At 42.1% G+C, this 24206-nt stretch overlaps 1 protein-coding gene across 9 annotated transcripts in view; it reads right to left on the minus strand.

Annotated features, from left to right (window-relative positions):
• Positions 1-24206, minus strand: part of DNAH3 (dynein axonemal heavy chain 3) — an 85773-nt gene that overhangs the window by 28879 nt on the left and 32688 nt on the right. For all 9 annotated transcript variants that reach the window (XM_083413258.1, XM_083413265.1, XM_083413260.1 and 6 more), the window contains exons 25-42: positions 22849-23050; positions 21103-21195; positions 19169-19279; positions 18748-18862; positions 18210-18408; positions 16875-16983; positions 16036-16149; positions 15232-15408; positions 14519-14610; positions 13648-13867; positions 13295-13429; positions 12829-12940; positions 10651-10892; positions 7893-7993; positions 7132-7237; positions 5200-5329; positions 2822-3058; positions 1878-1981 (exon numbers count right to left, since the gene is read on the minus strand). In XM_083413258.1, coding sequence (XP_083269384.1) covers positions 1878-1981; positions 2822-3058; positions 5200-5329; positions 7132-7237; positions 7893-7993; positions 10651-10892; positions 12829-12940; positions 13295-13429; positions 13648-13867; positions 14519-14610; positions 15232-15408; positions 16036-16149; positions 16875-16983; positions 18210-18408; positions 18748-18862; positions 19169-19279; positions 21103-21195; positions 22849-23050 — 2599 coding nt within the window. The remainder of the gene's footprint in view (positions 1-1877; positions 1982-2821; positions 3059-5199; positions 5330-7131; positions 7238-7892; positions 7994-10650; positions 10893-12828; positions 12941-13294; positions 13430-13647; positions 13868-14518; positions 14611-15231; positions 15409-16035; positions 16150-16874; positions 16984-18209; positions 18409-18747; positions 18863-19168; positions 19280-21102; positions 21196-22848; positions 23051-24206) is intronic.

A 24206-nucleotide genomic window follows, 5' to 3' on the forward strand; every position in this document is an offset into this window, starting at 1 on the left:
CAGACTGTAGGATCTCTATCAATGCAGAGTTTCCACCCACCGTTGGGGTCGGCTGCAAGTTTTGCAAACCTGTCTTCTTAGGGCAGAGCTTGTGCTTTGCTCCATAGGAGTGAGCGGTGACTATTCATTTACTGGGAAGACAACAGGTATAACAATGTATTACTGAGTGTTGTTTATATTTGCTATTGTTGTGAATTGCTTTGAGCTCAACTTGAGGGTTGGGAACATAGCAGACAAAAATTTAATCAAATCAAAGTGGAGATGCTGCTGAGGGAGGGGGTGGACCAAACCTACACCCTCTCCATTATTAGGATTTTGGGAACTGACTGCTTTTAATGAAAGGGCTATTATAATTATCCGTATGTTTTTAATGTTAAATATAACTGGTTTAATTCACACAGAAATGGAAAATGTATGTGTATTAATGAAGGTTTTAAATGGAAAATAGCTAAATATGTGATGCTAGAATTGGGTTTTTTTCACAGTAGTTTTCTAAAAGACTCTGAGCTCTTGCTGAGTTGATAATTAGCTAGTTGTTGTTTTCTGCTAGTTAACATGTCAGTGTTGTAACCTTAGATCAGGTGAAAAAGGTATTTGGTTGCAAATCTCCATTCTGAAGTTGCCTTTAGTCTTTTGTCTCAAACTGTGTGGAAGTAAGGATGTGTAAATGACCCTTTGAGTTACAGAGGAAACAGCTCCAGCGAAAATGGATGCTGTGGGAGGAGAAAGGCCTTTGTTTGGATAATTTCATATTATCTAAGATGCTGATTCTGTGCTGCACATCACAATACGTTGTACGGATAGTTGGGGTGTGCCTTTGAGGCTTATGTTCTGTTTTTAAAGAATTCTACAAGTAAAAGTTTACATAATATTTTATTCAATGATTTTTTCCAAAAGGAGTCAGTTAATATGCATCCAGCTGCTTCAAATTGCATGATATTAATATATGCAGTATTTCAAACATAATTTATATTTATATATAGTCCTAGTTCTGTACATGTTTAATTGCTTTTCAATGATATTCTTCCTATATATTCACTGTTCCTATTTTATCTGTAAGTTGCCTTGAGTCCGTGTCAGCGAAAAAGGCAGGATATAAATAAATATAATGATCACAATAACAATTAGCCCTTCAAGGCTTTCACCTGATGTCACAATGATGTGAGGTCATCCCATTCTGCCCTTGCAGACCTTGTGATGCACAAAATTAATTAGCCCATTAAGGCCTTCCCCATCATCATAGTCCCAGCCCTACACCTGCTAAAACTTCACTGTTTTTCTTGGTCATTCCAGAAAGTGTGATGGAATGTTGAGAACAAGCTCTTACATTCATTGATTTGGGACTGGGGAAAATCTTGTTCTTTAACCAGTGTTTCTAAAGCGGGACACAAAAATCCAAAATCGAAACTGTCCCATTCAACTTTATTAAAAATAATAAACGAAGCCACAGGCAATTATTGACAAAGCCATCAAGAATCACCTCTCCCTCTTCTTTTTTAATTAAAGAATGGAGGTTTCATTATTTCAACTATTCACACACCTCTTAACACTGTAGTTTCTAAGCAGTGTGCAATGATGTTAGAAATGAGATACAAAGGAGATAAGTGATTAAAAGTATGAACTGTGTATTGATTTGTAATGTTTTGTTGGGTCTCTGGACCGTAATAAAGATTGATGATGATGATGATTAAAAAGCAACCTCAGCTGAGGATTGAACATGGGATTTTCTGAATACAACCCATAATAATAAATGGTTCTATCCAACTTAGTTTTACTCAGAGTAGACCCCTTGAAAGTAATGGTCAGGACTTGTTAGTTTAGCCAATCAGATAAGGTCAGCCTGAGCAATTATGAGGCACTAAATGCAAATGGTTTACCTTTACTCCAGCAGGGATGGTTTGCTCTTCTTTTGTAATATACTCTGTCCAATTATTCCACTGTCCACTGGCTATCTTGTGGAAGTAAAAGTCGTAAACGGTCCCTGGTTGAGGGGAAAAGGGCCATTGGGAAAGCTCAGTTCAAGGCAGCAAGGCTGACTTTGGGTATTATTTCAGACTGCAAAATTTGGATATGTTTCTACATATGCCTTCTAACCAAACAGAAACAACCCAAATGCTGCCAAATCATGCTTTTGGTACAGAAGGGCAGCTACGGCAGTAGCCCACCAATAATTTCTGTCCTCCAGTTGTGTAACAATAGCAGCAACTCCCCATTCAACACACCACTTTCAAATTACACTGCAAAAGTAAAGAAAAAGTAAAGAAGACCAGGAATGGATTTTCTGTGAACTGGGTTCTGATACTGAAAACAAATTCCTAGGTGGAAAAATTGCACTCAGAGGCAGAGACGGAAGGCTGACAATTTCAGTTCTCTTTCAGTTACTCTAAGGCTATCAGAGAGTTCCTATGACCTTCCAGATATTGTTGAATACGAACTCTCATCATACTTCTATTATTATTATTATTATTATTATTATTATTATTATTATTATTATTATTATTATTATTATATTTCTAGTGTTGGATTTATGACCTTTGTATCAACATGCACAATTTTATGAATTGTTGCATACAACTCTGGGATTCTTCAAGTTGAAGGGTGCGGTATAAATTAAATAACAGCATAAATAATCCCAGGTCATTCTACTTGGAGCTTATGAGAGCTGGGGATTCCCCATCCATGATGTTCAGGATGATCAGCACCTTTCTTAATCTCTGGGACCTATTACAAAACAATCCAATGCCCATACTGGAGATATGATGCTTCATGATGTATAAACAAAGCCAATTATTTAAATTTGCCAAGTGTATTTTAAACAGACCTCTATCTGGAAAAATGTTGTTCTTCGTCAGCTTTACACTTTTGGGACGTGGGTGGTTGTCGTCCATTCCCATCAAAACCTCCCGGTAATAATGGTCAAATTTTTTCCTTCCCTCAGCGTTGATGGTGCCCCCGATGGTCCACACCAAGGCGAACAGGAAAAGTCCCTGCAGCCACAGGGTGATCTGCTGGCTGGACATGGTCTCGGAATCGTCCTCGCCGGAACTCCTTATTTCATCTATTTTTAAAAAAGAGCAGATGAAGATTGTTCTTAGAAGGCATAGTCAACAACGTCAAATGGTGTGTGTGTACCACGTCATGTGCTCTATTATGCAGGGCAGGCCTTACCTGCCCCCCCCCCCCCAATATTTTATTCAAGTTGGCACCCCTGCTGCACACACTTTCAGCTCCCACTCTTCTGCTGTTTGTTTGTTTGCTCAGATACTGATCCAAGCAAGGGGTGTCATCTCACATCACAATCCTAAATTAAATTTATATTGAGCATATCTGGTGCACAGAGGGCATTTCAGCTGATGTGAGTCAACAGGGAGAAAGGAGAAGTTGTTAGGTGAACAAACAGGACAGGACAATGTTCTGGGATTTAAAATTAGGCCACAACTTTATTGATTCCAGGTGTAGGTTGGATTTGGCTAAGGCATTGGAGGGCTGATGGACGGCTGGCACATGATAGAGTTGATCCTAGGGTTAATGTGTCCTCCCCAAGACACAGGTCTACACGGATGACCCTCCCAAGCCACTGAAGAAAGCTCTGTGGCCCATCTGCCATACACCTTGGATTTTGGACAGAGACTTCCAACTAGACCCCTCTAAGGGGTATCCTCTTCTTGCACTGTTCTGTGGTGGGGTTGATGCACTACTGCACCCCCCCCCCCAGCCTGATGTTAGACTTAAAGGATTCCATGCAATGCCTTCTCTGCCAAAGTTGTGACTATTGCTATGGGGAAGGCAAAACCTGCAAACAAGGCCAATCTGTTTGCAGGCAAATTGTCATTGCTGGCCAAAATTTCAGTAATAAAAATTAATGTTTTACCTAGAATGATGTTTTTATTTCAAACAATACCTATTGCAACTGATTTACTGTTTAAAGAATGGCAAAAAAGATTTATTGAAGTTTTATGGCAATGTAAAAAACCACAAGTTAAAATGAAAGTACTGCAAGAGATTGGAACTGCCTGATTTGAAATTGTACTTTGCAGCCTTTTGCTTAGTGTGGATGAAGGAGTGGGTGATCCTAAGAAATAGGAGGATTTTGGAACCAGAAGGTCATGATTTAAGATTTGGATGACATGGATATCTGTGGTATGACAAGGTCAAAGTGAATGTGGACTTTAAAAATCATTTTGTTAGATCCACTATATTGAGAATCTGGAATAGAAATAAACGTACAGTGGTGCCTCACAAGACGAAAAGAATCCGTTCCGTGAGTCCCTTCGTCTTGAGGTTTTTTCCGTCTTGCAAAGCAAGCCCATTAGCGGATTAGCGCTATTAGCGCTATTAAAGGCTTAAGGGATTAGCGGATTAGCTGTTAAAAGGCTATTAGTGGCTATTAAAGGTTTAAGGGATTAGCGGATTAGCTGCTAAAAGGCTATTAGCAGCTTAGATCAGCTGATAAGCGGCTTAGCGAACAGCTGATAAGCGGCTTAGCAAACAGCTGTTAAGCGGCTTAGGGGCTTGGGGAAAAGGCTGGGAGGGGAAAAAAACCCCCAGGAATCGCAAGGCATTTTCGTCTTGCGAAGCAAGCCCATAGCAAATTCGTCCTGCGAAGCACCTCCAAAACGGAAAACCCTTTCGTCTAGCGGGTTTTCCATCTTGCGAGGCATTCGTCTTGCGGGGCACCACTGTAGGCTATACTGTATACAAAGATACCCTTATGGATTTCAATGCAAGCCGCGTTTCATATGAAAAGAGGTGACAGGTCAAGAAAAATGCTTAGCCTAGAGAGGTGAGATGACTTCACCTATTACAGCTTTTCATTGTATAGGTTTGTTAGATTTGTGCATTGCTTCCCATTAAGAAAGTGCCAAAGCTATGTACAGCTGTTATTCTGGTTTGTGCCAGAGCAATCCTACATCCCACTCTTCCTGACCTAGAATAATTTCAAAACAAAAAATTCCAGAAGGGCAGCACACGTGCTTTACTACAGTTTTAAGTTTCTTCAGTCCATTGCTTTGCACACACATACCAGTGTGTTCTGCAGTTTAAACTGGACCCAGCTCAACATGAGCTTCCTCGGTGACATTTCCAGATCTTTCTGGGGCACAAATTAGTTGGGAGAACTAACACAGTTGTTCCCACAATCTTATGGTGCAGCAAGGTGGGGGTGGGCAAGCAGGAAGATGAAGCTCACAGGATCCTTACCGAGCAAAGCAGTATACAGTGTCATCATGGAATGAGTGAGATGGATGGGTGATGTCTGAACCATGACCCTGCAATGATGGCGAATAAATTCCAAACAAGGCTGAACTAGCCACATGAACAAGTCGTCAACCTGGAAGTTGGAAAAGGGTAAATGGCTTTCAAATGCAGCAGAAGTTACATAATTAAAAATAGGAACAGTTTGCTAACAGTCAATCTGCAGAGCCGGACCAATACATTTTGCTGCCTCAAGAAAAAAAGCAAAAACAAACAGCGCCTCTTCAGTCCCATTACATGCACAGCAGCCAAGTGAACTGGCAGCTGAGTCTTACAATGGGGCAGCATTTCCTACAGCATCTGAGGGTAGCAGGCTCACTTAGGAGGTGCATGACAGGCAATATGGCACAGCAAGGTAGGGGTGGGCAAGCGGGAAAATGAAGCTCACAGGATCCAGCACAAGCTTTGCTGCTGCTGCTCCTCACTCTCCAGGACTTTCTGCCTGAGGCAGCTCCCTCATGCTGCCTAGTACATGGCCAGCTCTTCCAGTACAGGTGGTAAGACTACCATCACAAAGCTAGGGTGACCGTGAGACCCTCAATTACTGCTGTTCCGAAGGGTCTAGAAGTGGTTCTCCTGGAGGGGCACAGCTGTAACACTAGCTCCTCTGCAGTGGTATCTCTGCCATTCACCAGGAGGGAGAGAGGGAGATGGTGGGGAGACTGGTGCAGTGCAAGAGGAACGTTAGGAGTGCTGGAGGGACTGCGCTGCTGCACCTGCACCACCCAGATCTCCACGCTGCCTTGTGCCCCTGCCCAGTCCTGGGAACTAGTGTTACAGCTCCACTCCACTGGGTTGGTTATTGATGGTATACATTTGCATAAACATTGGATAGAGTGCAGGTTGGTCATGCATCCTATTATACAAAGGACAGTCCCCTATCTGAAGCGCTGTCCAGTACAAGTTTGATTTCAGTTGAAATAACCCTTAAAAGGAGAACAGGTTTGTCCATCGACAGATAGCACCTGAACAGCAGAATGAGCACACACAAAGGGCACTTGGACACAGTTTCCCTCACCATAGTGGGGCGTATTGCATTCTTTTAAAAATTATAGTACTTATGTCTAAATTTGCATCTATGCATATAAATTAGTATATGGAAATTTTATGAAAATCTATGCCTTTTTTTGGGGCGGGGAGGATGCATTTCCCCATCTTTTGGTGAAGTTTACTAGATGCCAGGCTAATAGAGTGATAGACAATTACTAGGGAGACCCTCCTCGGCTATGAGACATAAATGAGAGCTCTAACATGACCATACGTGTCTTAGGGCAAGCTTACAAGAGATAAGCCCTTCTTGGTGGTAGTGCCAAGATGGCAGGACCATTGGTTCCAAAATGGTTACATTATTAAACGGCTCTACCATCAACATGTTTCTCCCAAGGTAAAAAACAAACTCTGCTCAGTTGTCACGTAAGAGGCAAAATGAGAGCACTTACCACTCCACCTACACTACAAACAGCACAGAGCAGTTTTCTAGCTATGCAGCCACAGCGACAGTTCATTTTCCCCTCCTTATTGCCGTCCTGCCTACTACAGTTGTTCTCTTGTATGAGAGACTTGTCAGTTTCTAACTTCCAGATTAGATTATTGCAATGTGCTCTACATGGGGCTGCCCTTGAAGATGACTCAGAATCTTCAAACAGTCCAAAATCCAGCGGCCAAATCAATGTTTAGATCCTGTTTAGATTTCATATAATTCCAGCTACACTAGTTGCTAGTTCATTTCTAGGCCCAATTCAAGGTGTTCACATTAGTGTTTAAGATTCTAAGTGACCCAGGCCCCAAACTTCTGATGAAAGCCCCCCATTATTATTATTATTATTATTATTATTATTATTATTATTATTATTATTATTAAATTATAGGTCCACAAACCAGTTCTCTGTGTTCGCTGTTCAAGTTTGGAGGCAATGTGTTCATATAAGAATCCTTCAGAGGCTTCCAGCCTAACTGGTGAGGTTCCATGTAGATCATACCACACCTGGAAGAATTAACAGTTTTGTTGCAGAAATTTGCTTGCAATGAGGGGGTAAGACTTATGAAAGTTGACTCAGCCTTCAGATGACACTGGACAATTGCTAGGATTCTTCTGGCACCTTACAAACCTAACAGATTTACTGTAGCTGGATCAATTCCCTCTCCCCACCACCATCCCTAGGCAGAAATAGACACCTATTTTTCCCCTCTTTGACACTGGAAGGGGACCAACTCTGGACCTTTTTGCAACATCATGAAGGAAGCCTGTAAGGTCAGGTCTCTCTCTCCCTGAACATGGATCTCTTTCTCCAGTATCATGGTATTTGGTATTAAAGCAAACAGGCTCTCTGTCCCTCTCTCCTCCCCACTCAGCGGCTCTTCTCCCACTTTGCTGTTTCAAAGCCATGGAGGAGGGAAGGAAGGGGAACCATGGATCCTCTGCTCACGACTGCAGCAGGACCCCCCACCATCTGTAGGCATTCGCTCCATAACACGCACAGACATTTCCCCTTACTTTCTAGGAGGAAAAAAGTGAGTGTTATGGATCAAAAAATACGGTATGTATGTATGTATGTATGTACGTACATATGTATGCACCAATCCTGTAACAATATAGAGAGGCACACAAAGCTGCTATTGGCTCTGCTTGCAAAAGTTACCTGCTGACAGTAGCTGGAGATGCTTGTTCCAGATCTTCTGGCTCAAACATTAAGCTCATCTTTGCACTCATCTGAATTATTTCACCACTCATTAGGCACAGCTAGAATGAAAACATCATGTAACCATGGTTCAGTCATGTGTATGGTAGGGATTGTGACAGGACAACTTGCACTATTGCAGCATGTGTCACACAGAGTTTCAGTCATTTTACAGACACGCACATGAACAACAGTGACATTCTGTAAGAGGATGAACATCATTCGTTTGTTTCTTCTCATACTTCCATGCGTGAGAGCAAAATATAATGAAAGGTTTGCGTGTAATGTTTAACCATGATTTAGGATAAGAAAGGCAATTCCCTCTCTCCTCTTCCAGCATGGCTGCACTGGAAACTTCTTTTTCCATTTTATATTATGATTGTTTATATTATACTATGATTGTTTAATGTCTGGAAGCATGTGCATGTGTGTGTGCTCGCATGCACACAAACACACAGAGATATTAAAAAGACAGTGGGTAGTAGCCAATGCTAGTCCTACTAAGAGTAGACCTGTAGAAATTAATGCACACAACTTAGATATTTAATTGGAAACCCAGAAGGCCATGATTCAAAGAGCTATTTGTGTATTAGAAGCCTATAGCAAACTATCTAGTATTAGATAAATATTTCCCTGACTGTAATCTAAAATAATTAAGACAGGCGCTGTGATGTAAACACCTTCCGTTTAAATTTGCTTTGAGACTCTTGTAAAAAGCAATGAATGAATTTAAATCATTGCCATCTTGCATTAGAACAGTGTTATTCTATACTAGGGATTGTTGCCTCTGATTGCTTCAGTTGCCAAAGCTGCCTACACCTACCAGACCCCCACATGCTTGCCAATCTCCTCCCTGCTTCCTTTACACCAGGCCAACCCCACTCCCTTTACCCCTCACCAAACCCCTTTCCTATCTCTTAACCTTGCCAAATCCACTGAGCGTCAGAGTGAGGTGGGCAACAGCATGGCTTGTCTGGAATGCTCACACATTGTGCTGCAGTTCCCACAGCTGCATATTTGTGGTCTTGCAAATTACAGTATGATGACACGCTTACATATTTATGTATATAGGCAGAAAGAGTTACAGAGACTTTGCTTCCCCACTTCTACAGATATGCTTTGCTTTTGATAACAGCACAATCTTAATGTCTACTCAGTTCAATGGGGCTTAATTCCAGATAGATGGAGTTAGTGGTTATCTTAAAGCAAATAATGCAGGTTATTTAAAAATAACTACAATAATAAATGAACCAGTTGCAATCAACCACTGGGTGTGGTTCCCACAGCTTCTTACTACCATATGTGTCTAGTGGTACAGCTAGAAAATTGCTTCCAGTTGATTCAGTGCAGTCCTCATTCTACACTTCTTACAGTGTAATGATTTTGAATCCACAAACTAGAGGAAGGAAGAATAGCTTGCAACAACTTTATTCTTCAAGCATGGGGAGCAGCCTCTAGGCCAGTGGTGGCCAAACTTGGCCCTCCAGCTGTTTTGGGACTCCAATTCCCGTCATCCCTGACCACTCGTCCTGTTAGCTAGGGATGATGGAAGTTGTAGTCCAAAAGCAGCTGGAGGGCCAGGTTTGGCCACAACTGCTCTAGGCCTTTGGAACTGCTTGAATCATGCAACCTTAGAGCAAGTCCTCAAATTACCTTCTTAATACTAAGGAAATAAATCTCTAAATTACAAACTCTATCATTACAGCCCCCCTTCATGGATCACTGCCTTGCCATGGCGAAGCGGCTTGAATAACTCAGAGAAGCAACTGATTGGTTCAAAATTGGGAAAGGAGTACAACAAGGCTGTATATTGTCTCCCTGCTTATTTAACTTATATGCAGAATTCATCATGCGAAAGGCTGGGCAGGATGAATCCCTAGCCGGAATTAAGATTGCTGGAAGAAATATCAACAACCTCAGATATGCAGATGACACAACCTTGATGGCAGAAAGTGAGGAGGGATTAAAGAACCTTTTAATGAGGGTGAAAGAGGAGAGCACAAAATATGGTTTGAAGCTCAACATCAAAAAACGAAGATCATGGCCACTGGTCCCATCACCTCCTGGCAAATAGAAGGGGAAGAAATGGAGGCAGTGAGAGATTTTACTTTCTTGGGCTCCATGATCACTGCAGATGGTGACAGCAGCCACGAATTAAAAGACGCCCGCTTCTTGGGAGAAAGGCAATGACAAACCTAGACAGCATCTTAAAAAGCAGAGACATCACCTTGCCAACAAAGGTCCATATAGTTAAAGCTATGGTTTTCCCAGTAGTGATGTATGGAAGTGAGAGCTGGACCATAAAGAAGGCTGATCGCCGAAGAATTGATGCTTTTGAATTATGGTGCTGGAGGAGACTCTTGAGAGTTCCATGGACTGCAAGAAGATCAAACCTATCCATTCTGAAGGAAATCAGCCCTGAGTGATCACTGGAAGGACAGATTGTGAAGCTGAGACTCCACTACTTTGGCCACCTCATGAGAAGAGAAGACTCCCTGGAAAGGACCCTGATGTTGGGAAAGATGGAGGGCACAAGGAGAAGGGGACGACAGAGGACGAGATGGTTGGACGGTGTTCTCGAAGCTACCAGCATGAGTTTGACCAAACTGCGGGAGGCAGTGGAAGACAGGAGTGCCTGGCGTTCTCTGGTCCATGGGTTCACGAAGAGTCGGACACGACTAAACGACAACAACAACATCATTACAGCCATGGCACTTACCTTCTTGTTATCATCTAACACAGTGTTCATGTTCTCTATCCAAACAGCATCAACAGGACCATCAAAGACAATCCACTTCCTGTCCTCTGTTGTAGAGCTGGCTTGTTCTCTGAAGGTGGTTGCAAGAACGCCATCTGTCCATTCATGGCTCACAGGGTCAAAACACCCATACAACTGTCCCATGGTAATAGCTTTTGGATTAATAATTCTATATTCAACTGCAGATTCTTCTGTTGAAGGATCTGAGACAAAAAAAAGTATCTTAGGTTAGCAACATGGGAGGAATTCAATTCTCATTTAAAGGTGAATCTGCCTAATTTGTGCTTTCTGAAAAACATGTGAAATTCTCTGAACTTTACAATGCAGCTCTGCAGCCAAGTAGTGCGTACAAAAATGCATATGCTGGATCAGGGGGAAATGCTCTGCAAAAATGTGTATCAGCAAAATGTGTCTATTAAGAGACATTCACACTAAATGGTGATGGATTTTCATGTGGACTTTTAACAATAAATATTTGCAAACTGAGGTGAAATGTGGAGAACTAAACAAAAGATTAGAAAAGTGAGAAATTGGGAGAATCTAAAATGGACAGATTTGTCAGTTCTGATCTCTGGCTAGTTAGAAGGCAAACTCACTGGCAGAAACTGGTGCCTAAAAACCCTTGCTATCCCAAAGCTATTTCTCAGGCCAAAAGTAGATGTTACACTCTTGGTGTATATTATTTTCTCCAGTGTTGTTGTTGTTGTTTTTAATTCAAAGACTTGGTGTCGCTCTTCAGTTACCCAACTTTAATTGACCCTGAGATCCAAGACATTTTGCAGGCTGAGGCAGAGCAGCAGCTCCATCAACCAAGGCCAACCAAGTTATTTTGAACCAGGACCAGAAAATCCCCCAAACACCTCTCCTCCTCCCTGGCTTAAAAAATACAGTAATAACAAGTTAATAATCCTTCACTTCGACTGATGGCAGAGCTAGCCCTACTCCTACTCAGAGTATACTCACTGAAATTAATGGATCTCACTTAGTTATGTTCATTAACTTCAGTGGAGCTACTCTGGGCAGGCACAACCAGGTTTGTACCACTTAATAGGTGAACATCAATTTCAATGCCTCCTTGAAGTACAGAGAGGAGAAAAAACAACACCCAGTCTAAGCATACACTATGCCACAGACGAAGTTACAAAGACAAGGAAGAAAGAGTAAAAGAAAGTAGATGGGTTAAGTTCAGATGGCAGGCTGAGAAAACAATTTTTGAGAGTTTCAAGGGGAACTAGTCCAACATTTTCAGAACACTGGGAACAAAAGATCGCTTTGGCTTAATAAAATGTGTAAGTGGTTTTACTGCTTATTCAACTCAAGGTTTGGATCAAAGTAAGACATGTTTCTGCCAGTGCAACCTTCAATCTGTCTTCCAGACAATTGAAATTCTCTGTTGTGTAGAGTGGAAACAACAGCATTAGCAATTTTCCATTCTTGTACCCATAACCTTCCTCTGTTCTCCAGCAACAGGCAATTGAGAAAGAAAGTGCTCAAGATGTAAGCTTTCTCTTTCAAGATCAGCCTTGCTATACAGGATGCAGCAGATAGGTGCTTATTTATTTCCTTTCATTTGTGAATTGCTCCCTGTGAAATGTCTCAAAGCAATTTAACAATTAAAACATCAGAAATAAAAACCTATATGAAAAGATTTCATATTTAAAAAAATAGTTTTGTGCACAGAAAAATAACTTCTAATCCAGCACAGATACAGACTGGGATGAGTATCTCAATTTAAAAAGGCTTCTTGAAATGGGAAGGTGTCAAAAGATAATAGATAGGTGACATCTGTACATGGTGGGAGAGTTCCAAACGTTGGCCACTACAACACTGAAGACCCAGATTCTATATCTTATAGAATGGACCTCCTAATGAGATGGTGTCTGCTGGAGGCCATCTTCTATAGAGCACAGTGATTGGTTGGATACATAATGGGTGATGTAATCTTTTAAGTAGTTTGGTCCCAAGCTGTAAGGGGGCTTTGTACCAGCACCATGAATTTAGCCTGATAGCTAATTGGCAGGTAATAACTAGCTGCAGTCTAAAACATCTGGAGGGCACTAGACTGGGGAAAGAGAAGATGAAGTTAAAGTTCTTTTTTAAATTAAGAAGGCATTGGGCAGAATTAAATTTGATATGTACCTTGGCTCAGATCCCCAAGGGCCATAGCAAGCACTTTGTAGGCGTAGGTTTTTCCTCCCATCGGCTCCCCGACAATCATATAGCCATGACGAACCATCATCATTTCATAAATCTGTGCCAATGAAATAAGGGTTGTCAAAAATACATTGTGTAGATGACGTTTTCTGCCTTAGAAGGGCATCAGAAATCCACAGAAGTGTGAAGACATGAATATATTCAATAATAAATAAATCCTCAAAGCACTTTGAGACACACTCAGCATTGTTTCATAGGAACTGTGCAAATATGAAAGGTGTAGCCTTAAGTCAAGAAACTTAAAAAGGGAAATCAATAAAGCCTAAGTTGGCTCAGTAACAAAGACAGATTAGTGGCTCCACCCGTCAAAGTTGGCCTGCAACTGAGGGAGGGGTTAAGGATCTGGCCTACATATACATTTCCAGTGTGCAAATATTCAAACTAAAGAAACCTGAATAATTTTCCCAATAAACCATGGAACTGGTTGAAGATTAATTTTTGCGATATTGTTATTCAGTGCCTGGATGAAGAGATCATAATCTGGTCGAGGTAGAATCACTCCAGGAAATAAATCAGATATGATTCCCTGTGAAATGAAAGAAGAAGAAAAAATAATATGCAATTTAAGAGCAGGAACTTCTGGTTGTACACAAACATGATTTAAGCTGTTCTAAGCAAATGAGAATAATCTTTCTTCTTAGTTAATCATAACACTGTAATCAACATCATGCAGCAACAGTTCATGTTATCAGTTCATGCAGCAACAGTTCATGTTATCAGTTAACAGTTCATTGATTATCCTACCTGAAACAGAGGGACATCTTGTGCCAAGAATTTAGCTAAGTTAACGTCCAATAGAGCCCTGAGCAGCAAGACACTTTCATTTTCATCTGGGTACTTCAGTTTTAAGTTTCCTGCTGCTGTCAGGACTGATTTTACAGCACGCATCCCATAGTCGTAATGATGCTGCGATGATAACTGTTCAGAGCAAAGACGATAGGTAGCAACAATCTTCTGGGCAAGACTGTGAAAGATTATACGACATGTTACAATTTATGGACAGCAAACACAATGGAGAAAAGAGGATAAAATGTCTACATGATGTATAAATAGATGAATAATTAAAACAGATATCACCAAGTAAGTTTATAAAAGATTAAGTGACAAATCAAATGACAGGTTTTTCCTCTTACTTAGGGGATGCTATTGGTGGGTAGTGTTTTTTTTCTAGAAAAATAGGTGCCGGTACTCATCATGAAGTTGTTACAGTACATGCCACACTTTTTAACAAGAAAAAAGAGGTGCTGGTACCCTTGAGAGCTGCGTACCCTTGAGTACCCCCTGGGAAAAAAACAGAGCACTGGGTGGGTAGGACAATCTAAACTCCCAGCCTGGCAGCAGTGGGGTATGTTGAGGGTGGTGGAGCCACCTCTTTTTATACTGTAATTTTATGTTGTGAACTGCCCTGAGATTTACAAGTATAGGGCAGTATACAAATATTAACAATCACCATCATCATCATCATCATCATCATCTGAGAAATAAAATATAGGAAAGTGTTTATGAGAAAAGATATATATGGCAAGACTCCAAGAGGACTTCTGTTGCTCATATACCTTCCACACACACCCAAGTGAAAGTTTCCTGTATAATACCTGAAAACCGACTAACGTACCTTCGGGAGTCAAGGAATCCCATTGAATAAAGTGAAATTTCACCAATCAAAGCATAATCTGGAACCATCATGGCTACAGTACGGAATAAAGCCTGAAGAACAGAAAGCGGGGAGAAATAAATAATCAATATGCAATGTATTGTCAAACAAAAAGCAATAGGTAAGGTTGTTGTCCAAGGATGTTGTGCTTCAGTGATAGTTACTTGTGAGCCTATGACTTCAGAAGCAATTAGCTAAGGAATAAGAACTAGGATTGCCAGGAACTGTCTAGCAGTAGAAGAGGAATATGGTTTAAATGGATTTATGCACAGAATGTGACAGTTCTGAACAGAGGCAGGCATGCAGATCTCTATATGTGGAGGCTTCCCTTCTGGAACTTCGACTGCATAAAGTTCCAGAACTTAGGAAAGCCTCTGCACATGGACATTTGGGGTGGGGCCCGGTAGAGTCATGTGTCAAAAGGTGCAGCCCCTTTCTATACCCTTCACATGCTTTTGTCAGAGCAACACCTATGATCCCTGGGAGCTATCCCAGGTTCTGAAACCTAATTCTTAAACTTTCCTTTGAATTGTGCTTTTATGTCAGTTACCGTCTCCCTCATACTGTTTCCTCATCCAGACTATTTTTTGTTCACTGCCTGTTCCAGGTTATAGTCTTCTGGTCTTGCCCAGCAACCCACGTGTGTTTCGCTTTCCCAGTGTATAACAATTCACCTTCAAGTTATCAGGAAGTTCTGCCCGACCAGCATATCCAGGATTCATAGTGATGAATACTGCACAGGTTGGATTAAGTGAAATCTCCGTGCCTTCAAAGATAAATGTTCTCAGCTTTCGAATAATAGCCTGCTGAATACTGAGGATCTGCTGTGCCACTACAGAGAGAACTTCAACCTAACAACAAAATAAAGAAAATAATACTTCAGATTTAAAACATGCATTTCAAACCAATGTAAAGGGACCGCTAAATGTGACCTGAACAATGTGTTGGGGCAGTGTTTATCAAACTTGCGTCCCCAACTCCCATCATCCCTAGCTAGCAGGACCAGTGGTCAGGGATGATGGCAGTTATAGTCCAACTACAGCTGGAGACTCAAGTTTGAGAAACACTGTGTTAGGGCTGGGCTGAAATAGTGTGATAAATCAATGAGAACCGGCTATAGACAGAAATTTTACAGAGAAATGCCTCATACTGACGATTGGTGGCTCAGCGTTGACTAGCAATAGATCTCCAGGCTTTCATTGTTTCAATCAGCCATCCATGTCCTCTTCAATACTTCTTTCCATTCCATCTCCCATAATAGTCAGGCAGCATTCTGTGGCTACTGAACAGGCCTGGGCTATTTCAGATATTTCCCCTCCCCCTTAGGCTTTGTCTCTCTCTCTCTTTTTAAAGTATTTCAGTAAACCTTGGGATTCTCCAAGCCTGTTTATATCTCCCCCATATAAGGGTGGCACTGCTTTGGTTACAGAAGTGACATCACTCATAGTCTAAGCACCGGAAATAGAGGAAGTCATTACCTCAATTCTGTTGAACTCATCAAAGCAGGCCCAAGCTCCAGCCTGTGCCAGTCCTTTAAAGAATTTCCCCATGGCTTTGTAATCGAGACCGTCAGAGCAATTGAAGACAACACACTGAAACAAATGACATAATATATTGTTCAAAGTTGCTGCAAATTTTTACTTAACAATAATAACATTGCCAACCACTTAATTTTCTTCCAGGATTGGCTCCTGCATCTGTAACAATTGTGCAATGCGCAGGAATTCAGCAGGTGAAGGTTTTGCCAGCACCGCACGAAATTTTGCATGATTAATTTCAGTGTATCATGTGGCTGTTAAAGGCTCAGGAGCCCCGCTACAGAAGTTGGCAAGCTGAGCTACAACTCTAGCAATTTACAAAGAAAAATGGAAAGCACACTACAAACAAAACATGATTATGCAATAGCAAACTGCGGGTTCTCTACATTAGGGGTGAGGAACCTGTGGCACATTTTTGGGTGCCGGGCAAGATCGCAGCCCTGAGAAAGCATTTTTTCTGTGGCGAGAGCATGAGGCAAGAGCACGACACACAAAATGGCTGCCACAATCTCATGTGAAAAAATAGGATGGCCCATTCTTTCCAGGACACGTATGTGCGGGGTGTTACATATTCACCACAGAGACTTGTGGGGTGTGCATATGATTTAATAGGAACAAATACAAGACCTGTCCTATTTCTTCTTCAGGTGTTCATGAACTTTTGATTCACAGCTTCAGCAAACAAAGATGATTCCTCAAACTTACTTTTAGAGAGAAAGAGAGGGAGGGATGGAGGGGGGGGGGAAACATAGATATCAGCAAAAAGATTATTTTGTTACCTGCTTAGCCAGTGCTTTTGCTAAATCTTTGGTGGTTTCAGTTTTGCCAGTTCCCGCAGGTCCTTCTGGAGCACCTCCCAGGTTTAGTTTCAAAGCTCCCATTAATGTTCTAAGAAAAAGAAAAGAGGGGAATTAGCACAGTATATATCTTTAAAAAAATAGGATACCAGGGTGGTGAAATCTGTGGTCGTCCTAATACTGCTAGAGTAGAACTCCCATCCTCCCTGATGATTACCCCTGCTGGAAGTTTGAGCTGCCGGGAGTTAGAATCTGGATCTATGCACACACATGCACTAGGTACAAATTAGGACATCCTCATTCTCCATAGACTTTGGTGATTGTCTGCCGAATCACACAATGCTAAGACACTGGCCCTTCAACGTGTGGGTGGGTTTATTTATTTTTGCTTTATTCCTTGAGCAAGTCATAAGAATTTTAATTCTCACCCTCTCAGTATAGTCAAATGGCCAAAGTTAAACAGAACAAGTTCAAACATTGTTCATTTCTCAATGAAATACTATACTTTTTGGAACACCCAGTGTTTTCAGAAAAGGGAAGTATGCAAATCTATGAGCTTGCATGCAGTTGCTGAGAGGGGCAAGAATCTCCCCATGACATTTGCCCTGCCCCAACCCAAATACCACGCATGTTTTAGGATATGACAATGGCTAGATGGATTAATGGAACATTCAGCCAAGAACTGGGCACAGCTCTCTAGTTTCTTACGTAGGTAGCCTTCCTTTTTAAAAACCTCTAGCACGGGATACTACGGTCCTGAGGTTCAAGTGGCATTTATTTGGGATCAAACTTTTAGAGTGGAAGGTCCTGCCCTGTGAAACTCCCTGCCAGTAGAGGTTTGACCATAATTATTCCTGCCTTTTAGACGCTTTCTAAAAATAGTGTTATTCACACAGGCCTTTGCAATGTGACTCTTTTTTAAAAACACAAGCTACTGTTTACTGATGTTTTTACTGATGATACGGTAATTTTATATGCTGTGTTCCATCTTGCTGTATTTTTAGGAAAGTGTGGTCTGTCTGTCTATCTATCTATCTATCTATCTATCTATCTATCTATCATTTAATCAATCACCTGGGACTTCATATGTGTAAGCCAAGGTAGCCAATGCTTTGTCTTCCAGATGTTGCTGGACTCCACATCCCTTCATACCTGACCACTAGCCATGCTGGATGGCAATAAGGGGAACTGGAGTCCCATAACATCTGGAGGGGCACAGGTTCACTACTCCTAACCTATATCCTGCTGACATTCCAGTTCTGAGCATGACTTGTGAACAAAAAACACAAACATTAAAAAAGTGGGGAGGAGTGTTACCTATAGCATCGGTCGGTCAACGGCGTTATCACCAAACGAAGGGAGTTGCCCAGGTACTCATAGCCATATCTGGCTTCAGTTGTAATCATTCGGACCATCACTTCTCCCTCTTCCCAGTAATATCTCAGCTGAGAAATCCACTGGAAATCGTTCAGATCTGAAATTTTGTCTTCAGACAGTTTTGCGACAACATCCCGTGCTGCAGGAACAAAGATATTTTGTCAAATGGACCAGTGCACTTAAGCCAAACATTGAGCTTCAACTCCTGTCTGAAAACCTGAAAAAGCCACTGATAGTCATTATAGATAGTGCTAAGCTAGGGGTATCAATGGGCTGGTTATTCAGTTGAAGGCAACTTCATCTGAGAAGTGGGGGCGGAGTGTGTGTGCTTGCATTTTTGAGACCCCCCTTCCATTTTTCAAATACTCATTCCATTTCTAACCCTAGCTCCCTTTCCATCTCGTGACTTTCACTGGAAGGGGCATTTCAATTTCTTATGTATCCTGCTGTTCTCCTACTTCCCGGCCTTGCCATTTACCATGCACATCAATGACCGTGAGGGCTCCCAGGGTGAGCCGGGCCCCGCCTGACAGCTTCCCTCTGACCAGTTCAACAATTTCTCCAATCTGTTTGTTGCTTTTCTCCAAAAATGCCTGCAGGGGGAAAAATGAGGTCATTATTACCAACAGGTAGGACTTGAAGCACCATGTTGCAGTGTTTGCCCAGAACCGTTAAGGGGATTGTCCCTGATTATTTATCATTTAAATAATTTTAACCTATTCAGTAGATAAAGGCTTCCAGAGCTGCTTCCAGATCAATGCAATACAAGTCAATCTCTCTCTGCCCAATAAATTATTTGAACAATATATAAAGGGTTGTCTCCAACTATGTCCTCCTCCGAGCAGACCCACTGAAATTAATGAATTAGTGTTACAGCAAGCCCCTCCCCCAAATCTTACAGGTAGAGTTTTTCCTTGTATGGCTTCTGATACTTCTTTTGTCCAGAAGATGGATGATACACAGATAACTACTTGTCCTGGCCACTGCAGCACCCACTTATTCCGGGGAACCTTTAAAAACAAAGCGAATAACATTAGACTGCCATGGCCAACGAGGGCTCTGAGATTTTAATATAAAGGGGAAACTATGGTTCTAAATGGGAGGATGAAATGTTTTCCAAAACTTCCCTGATCTACAATGTGATATTTGTTTCGTTTTATTTGCTGCTTGAATAATACCAGCAGTCTCTAGGTGACATTCAACAAATTTAAACATGCACATGTAAAAAGACACCAACATAAACAATTAACATTATAATATGAATAAAGGGAAAGTCCTGACTCCATAGAGCAGTGTTTCCCAATTAGCTAATTACTGAGGACCACCTACTTTTGAAATTTTTTATAACTCCATAGTAGTTACCTGTGCAAAGCATTTTTTTGAAGAAAATGTGGGAGGACCCTCATAAGCAAAGGATTTTGGTATACTAAAAAAAACAGACCATAAAATTTGTGATATTACCACAAATTGCCTATCCCCAGACGGTAGGAAAAACTTGTCTCCATTGCTCCACTGCAACTGAAAGCAATTGTGTCCCTAACTTGCAAGTGTTCTATATGCAGAAGGGGTTTTTTTATTTGACAGAATATTCAAACATGTGATTCCTTACTTGTAATCTGTGATGGTACATCTAAACAAAACTTGCAGCATAATTAGGGGATCTTGCATCTTCAAGACATAGGTGAAGGCTTGGTCAGAGCTTGATAAAGTATTGGGGAAGGGATCCCTTACATTTTTTAATGATAAGCATGAGAACCTGCCCCAGGGAGTAAGCCATTTGTGCTCTCGCTCTCTCTGCTCCCTCTAATCACAAGAGCCCAAAGAAACTGTGTCAGAGATTTTTTTTGCCCAATCCCAGCTCACTTGCCATCCAGCAACTCTTTCACAAGTTTCCCCCTGCCAGCAAGCAAGCAGAGGCTGGGTAATCAATGGATCATCATTGTGGCTTTCACTGTACAATTAAAAAGATAAGTGAGTTCCTGGCAGAAGATGGTGCCTTGGACCCCCTGGGTGTGTTCCACAGACCCCCAGGGATCCCCGGACCCCTAATTGGGAACCACTGCCATAGGGGGTAGCCATGTAGCTCTACTTTATGGAAAACAGTCCGATGTCTAGATTAAGGATAAAGAGCTATAAGAAGGGAGAACCTTGAAGCTGCCCATGCACAATTAGTACCCAGACAGCAGGTTGAATACACCACACTGTGCTGAGACATATTTCTATGCAACTTATAGTAATTATTTATACATATAAATCAGCACGGGCAGATTTTATGCAAATCACTTCTTATGATGCACTCTCTTTTTGCCTCCACTAACTATACTTTAAATTAGGATGGAAAGAAGCTAGTTTCCTTGTAGATCTTTAGGTGATTTGCAGTAGATCAGGGAGTTTCTGGCTCTCAAACTCTGAAGATTGAATGAACAGACACACACACTCCCAAAGTAAGCTGCTGAAATGACGAAAGCTTCCAGGAATACAATTTAATGGGAAAAGGCCATGAGTTCAACTCTGATATGGGGTGAGGCTTACCTGCCCCCCACCCCAATATTTTATTCAAGTTGGCACCACTGCTTCTTATCAATGGACCACTTAAACTACTACAGTGACACCTTGGGTTACAGACGCTCCAGGTTACAGACGCTTCAGGTTACAGACTCGGCTAACCCAGAAATAGTACCTCGGGTTAAGAACTTTGCTTCAGAATGAGAACAGAAATCGCGTGGTTCTTAACCCAAGGTACCACTGTAAACCTGAATTTCAGTTCAATCAAGTTCATGGGACTTAAGATACCTTAAGTACAACTGTGTCACTGCAAATCATTGCTTATTACCTGATCATATCCTCCGATGCCCCTTTCTATGACTTTTCTGATACTGGACAGCATCATGTGTTCTACTTGTGACAGCCACTTCTCAACCATGCCCTTAGGAAAAAAGATAAATGTGAAAATGAAGGCTCCATGAACCCAAAACCATACCATGATTGAATGAGAACTTTCACAATGAGAAAGTCCAAACCCTGTAGAGGAATCATATATGTGGTTCGTTTCAAAGGGCTGGCACAGAACAGGTTCTGTGCAGTAACTCACACATTCATTGTTAATAAGATTTTAATTGGAAATGCCCTCAATGAAAAGGAATCTATGCTACTAGGCAATATATATGTGACATATTATATGTTGTACAGGTCAGAGCCCAGCCTGGAGGGACATCATCTGAGGAAGAGGAGTGGGACTATGCAGAGACCTCCAGAGCCTGCTATCACAATCTATCAACCTGAGATAGAGGTAAAGGTAAAGGTACCCCTGCCCGTACGGGCCAGTCTTGACAGACTCTAGGGTTGTGCGCCCATCTCACTCAAAGAGGCCAAGGGCCAGCGCTGTCCGGAGACACTTCCGGGTCACGTGGCCAGCGTGACATCGCTGCTCTGGCGAGCCAGAGCCGCACACGGAAACGCCGTTTACCTTCCCGCTAGTAAGCGGTCCCTATTTATCTACTTGCACCCAGGGGTGCTTTCGAACTGCTAGGTTGGCAGGCGCTGGGCCCGAACAGCGGGAGTGCACCCCGCCGCGGGGATTCGAACCGCCGACCTTTCGATCGGCAAGCCCTAGGCACTGAGGCTTTAACCCACAGCGCCACCCGCGTCCCTTAACCTGAGATACTGAGCACCAAATACATCTTACTCGTCTCCCCCAAGGTCCCACACACCAAGCTTGGACACCTTGGTCCCAGGCTCTCCCCTTTCACCTCCAGTTTTCACCCCCCTGCAGCAGAGATGGCATTAGTCCCAGAAAGAATTCCAGCACCACCGGAACAGTCCTTGCCTGGTTTGCCACTAGGGATACTTGGGAGGAGGGAATAGCCAGAGAAGGACCAGGTGTGCACTGGGACACAGCAGATGACCAGGAAGGGTGAGGAGTCTCCCCTGAGCCTCTCCTGGAATACAGCTTCCTACTGCACTCACATGGGCAGCTTCAACTCTGCCTAGGAATGGGTGAATTGATTTTGGTTTCTCTCAGTTTCCCATTTTCCTTGTCTTCAGTTCTCCCCATTTCACGTCAGTTGGCAAATTCATTTTTGTTTAAGTTGTCATTAAAATCTGTTAAGCATTTTAATGAGAATTTCTCCTAACAAAAACATCCTTCAATGGAATTTTGCCCAACACACACATTTCCACAAACAAGTCACCCTAATAAAATGTGTTTCCACCCACTAATATATGCATTTCTTTGCACATTGTACAGATTACTTGGTTGAAGAACTGCACAGCAAAATTCAGATAAATGCAAATTTAGAAGGGTGGCTATGATTCAGTTTGCTTATTCTTTCAGAAAGTATTAATTATGTAGGTTCACTTTAAAATGCAAACTGAATAGAGTTTCTTTCCCATTCCTAGTCCTGGTTTGCCCTGCTCCAAGATAAAGATAATTGATGGTGGACAAAAGGACTACTTTTCAATGCTCTTCACTTTTTCATCTAAAAACTGGCATCTTCCATTGAGCTTATTCCCCAATAAGCACATTGCTATGGCCAAGCTATCAAACAGAAAAAACAAGAAAATTCTATGCAAAGGTTACTTTGGCTTGTGCTGGGTAGATTGTCTTGATAAAAGGTACAATTTCCTTCTCTGAGCTGATCATGCCTATAATCTCCATGTTCTCCGTAAAGTCTAGTTTTGCGATTCCCTCAAAGCACTTTTTCAAGTGTGGCTGCACTCGGAGAGGATCTTTGGTTTCGGACAAAATCTCCAGCAACTCGTCATTAGAAAGGAAGAAGAATCTGTTCAAAATAGGGTTGTTGTTTTTAACATCCACACATTAATTTTCATGACACAGAAGTCACACAGTTTGGTGGTCATCACTTCATTGACCCCTGACCTGAATGGGGAGGGGCCACCGCTCAGCATTTATGCCAAATACAGGAAGTCCCAGCTCCCATGTCTGCTCCTTCAGTTAAAAGTATCTCAGCAGGTAGGTCAGAGGTGTGGAGCTTTTTTTCAACCAAAGGGCTGCATTCTCTTCTAGGCAACCTTGGGGGATGGGGATGTGCCAACGGTCGGTGAGGCAAAACAACTCATGCAAATGTTACCGTAGTACAAAAGGATAGTTTCTACACACTTTCATAGACCCATCTCTGTCTTCCATCTAGGCAAGCAAGAGGCATTCTCAGAGTTCAATAATACTTTGCAGCCAGACAAAAACACTCAAGGAGAGTGGGAAGAAGGCTAATTAGAGCTGGAGCTGGGAAGAGGGTGTGTGGCCTGGGGTAAGTCTTAAGAACAGAGAAGCTTATCTCTTGTGTGACGATAAGCTTAGCAAACGTGTAGGTAGCATCTTACTACAACTCAAAAGCCAGAGACGATTTCTGCATCTCCTCTTGATTTTTATGACCGCTGTTTGCCCCCTAAGGTCCTTATCTGTCCAAATTTATCACAGCACCACTACTCAGAAGGAAATGCAACCATGTTTGAGAGGGTTTTGTACCATTGGGAGGGAAAGGAAAGTAAGGCAGGAATGACCAAGGCTTTAAAAATTATGTATGTCATATAGAAAGTGTGTAGAGAGGAGTTTCCTTCCCTCCCTAATACTAGAACCCAGGATCATTCAGTGTAGCTCACTGGTCAGAGATATGTGACAGAGGAATGGAAGTACCCCATCATGCAGCACACCGCTAAACTATGGAGTTTGCTGCAACAAGATGTGGCAATGGCCACAACTTAGTTTTAAAGGGGGAATTATTCAAATTCATGGAGGATAATAAGGCAATCAGTTGCTACAGGCCATGGTGGGTGTATGTTATGTCCATGATCAGAGGGACCATGCCTCTGAAAACCAGTTGCTGTGGAACAACAGCTGAAAGCAGCTATTATCCCTATGGCTTCCTTGTAGGCTTCCCAAGAGGCATCAGGTTGGCCGCTGTGGAAATTAGGATGCTG

The sequence above is a fragment of the Podarcis tiliguerta genome (genome assembly GCF_965153285.1).
Source record: "Podarcis tiliguerta genome assembly, chromosome: 14".
Lineage (NCBI taxonomy): Eukaryota > Metazoa > Chordata > Lepidosauria > Squamata > Lacertidae > Podarcis > Podarcis tiliguerta.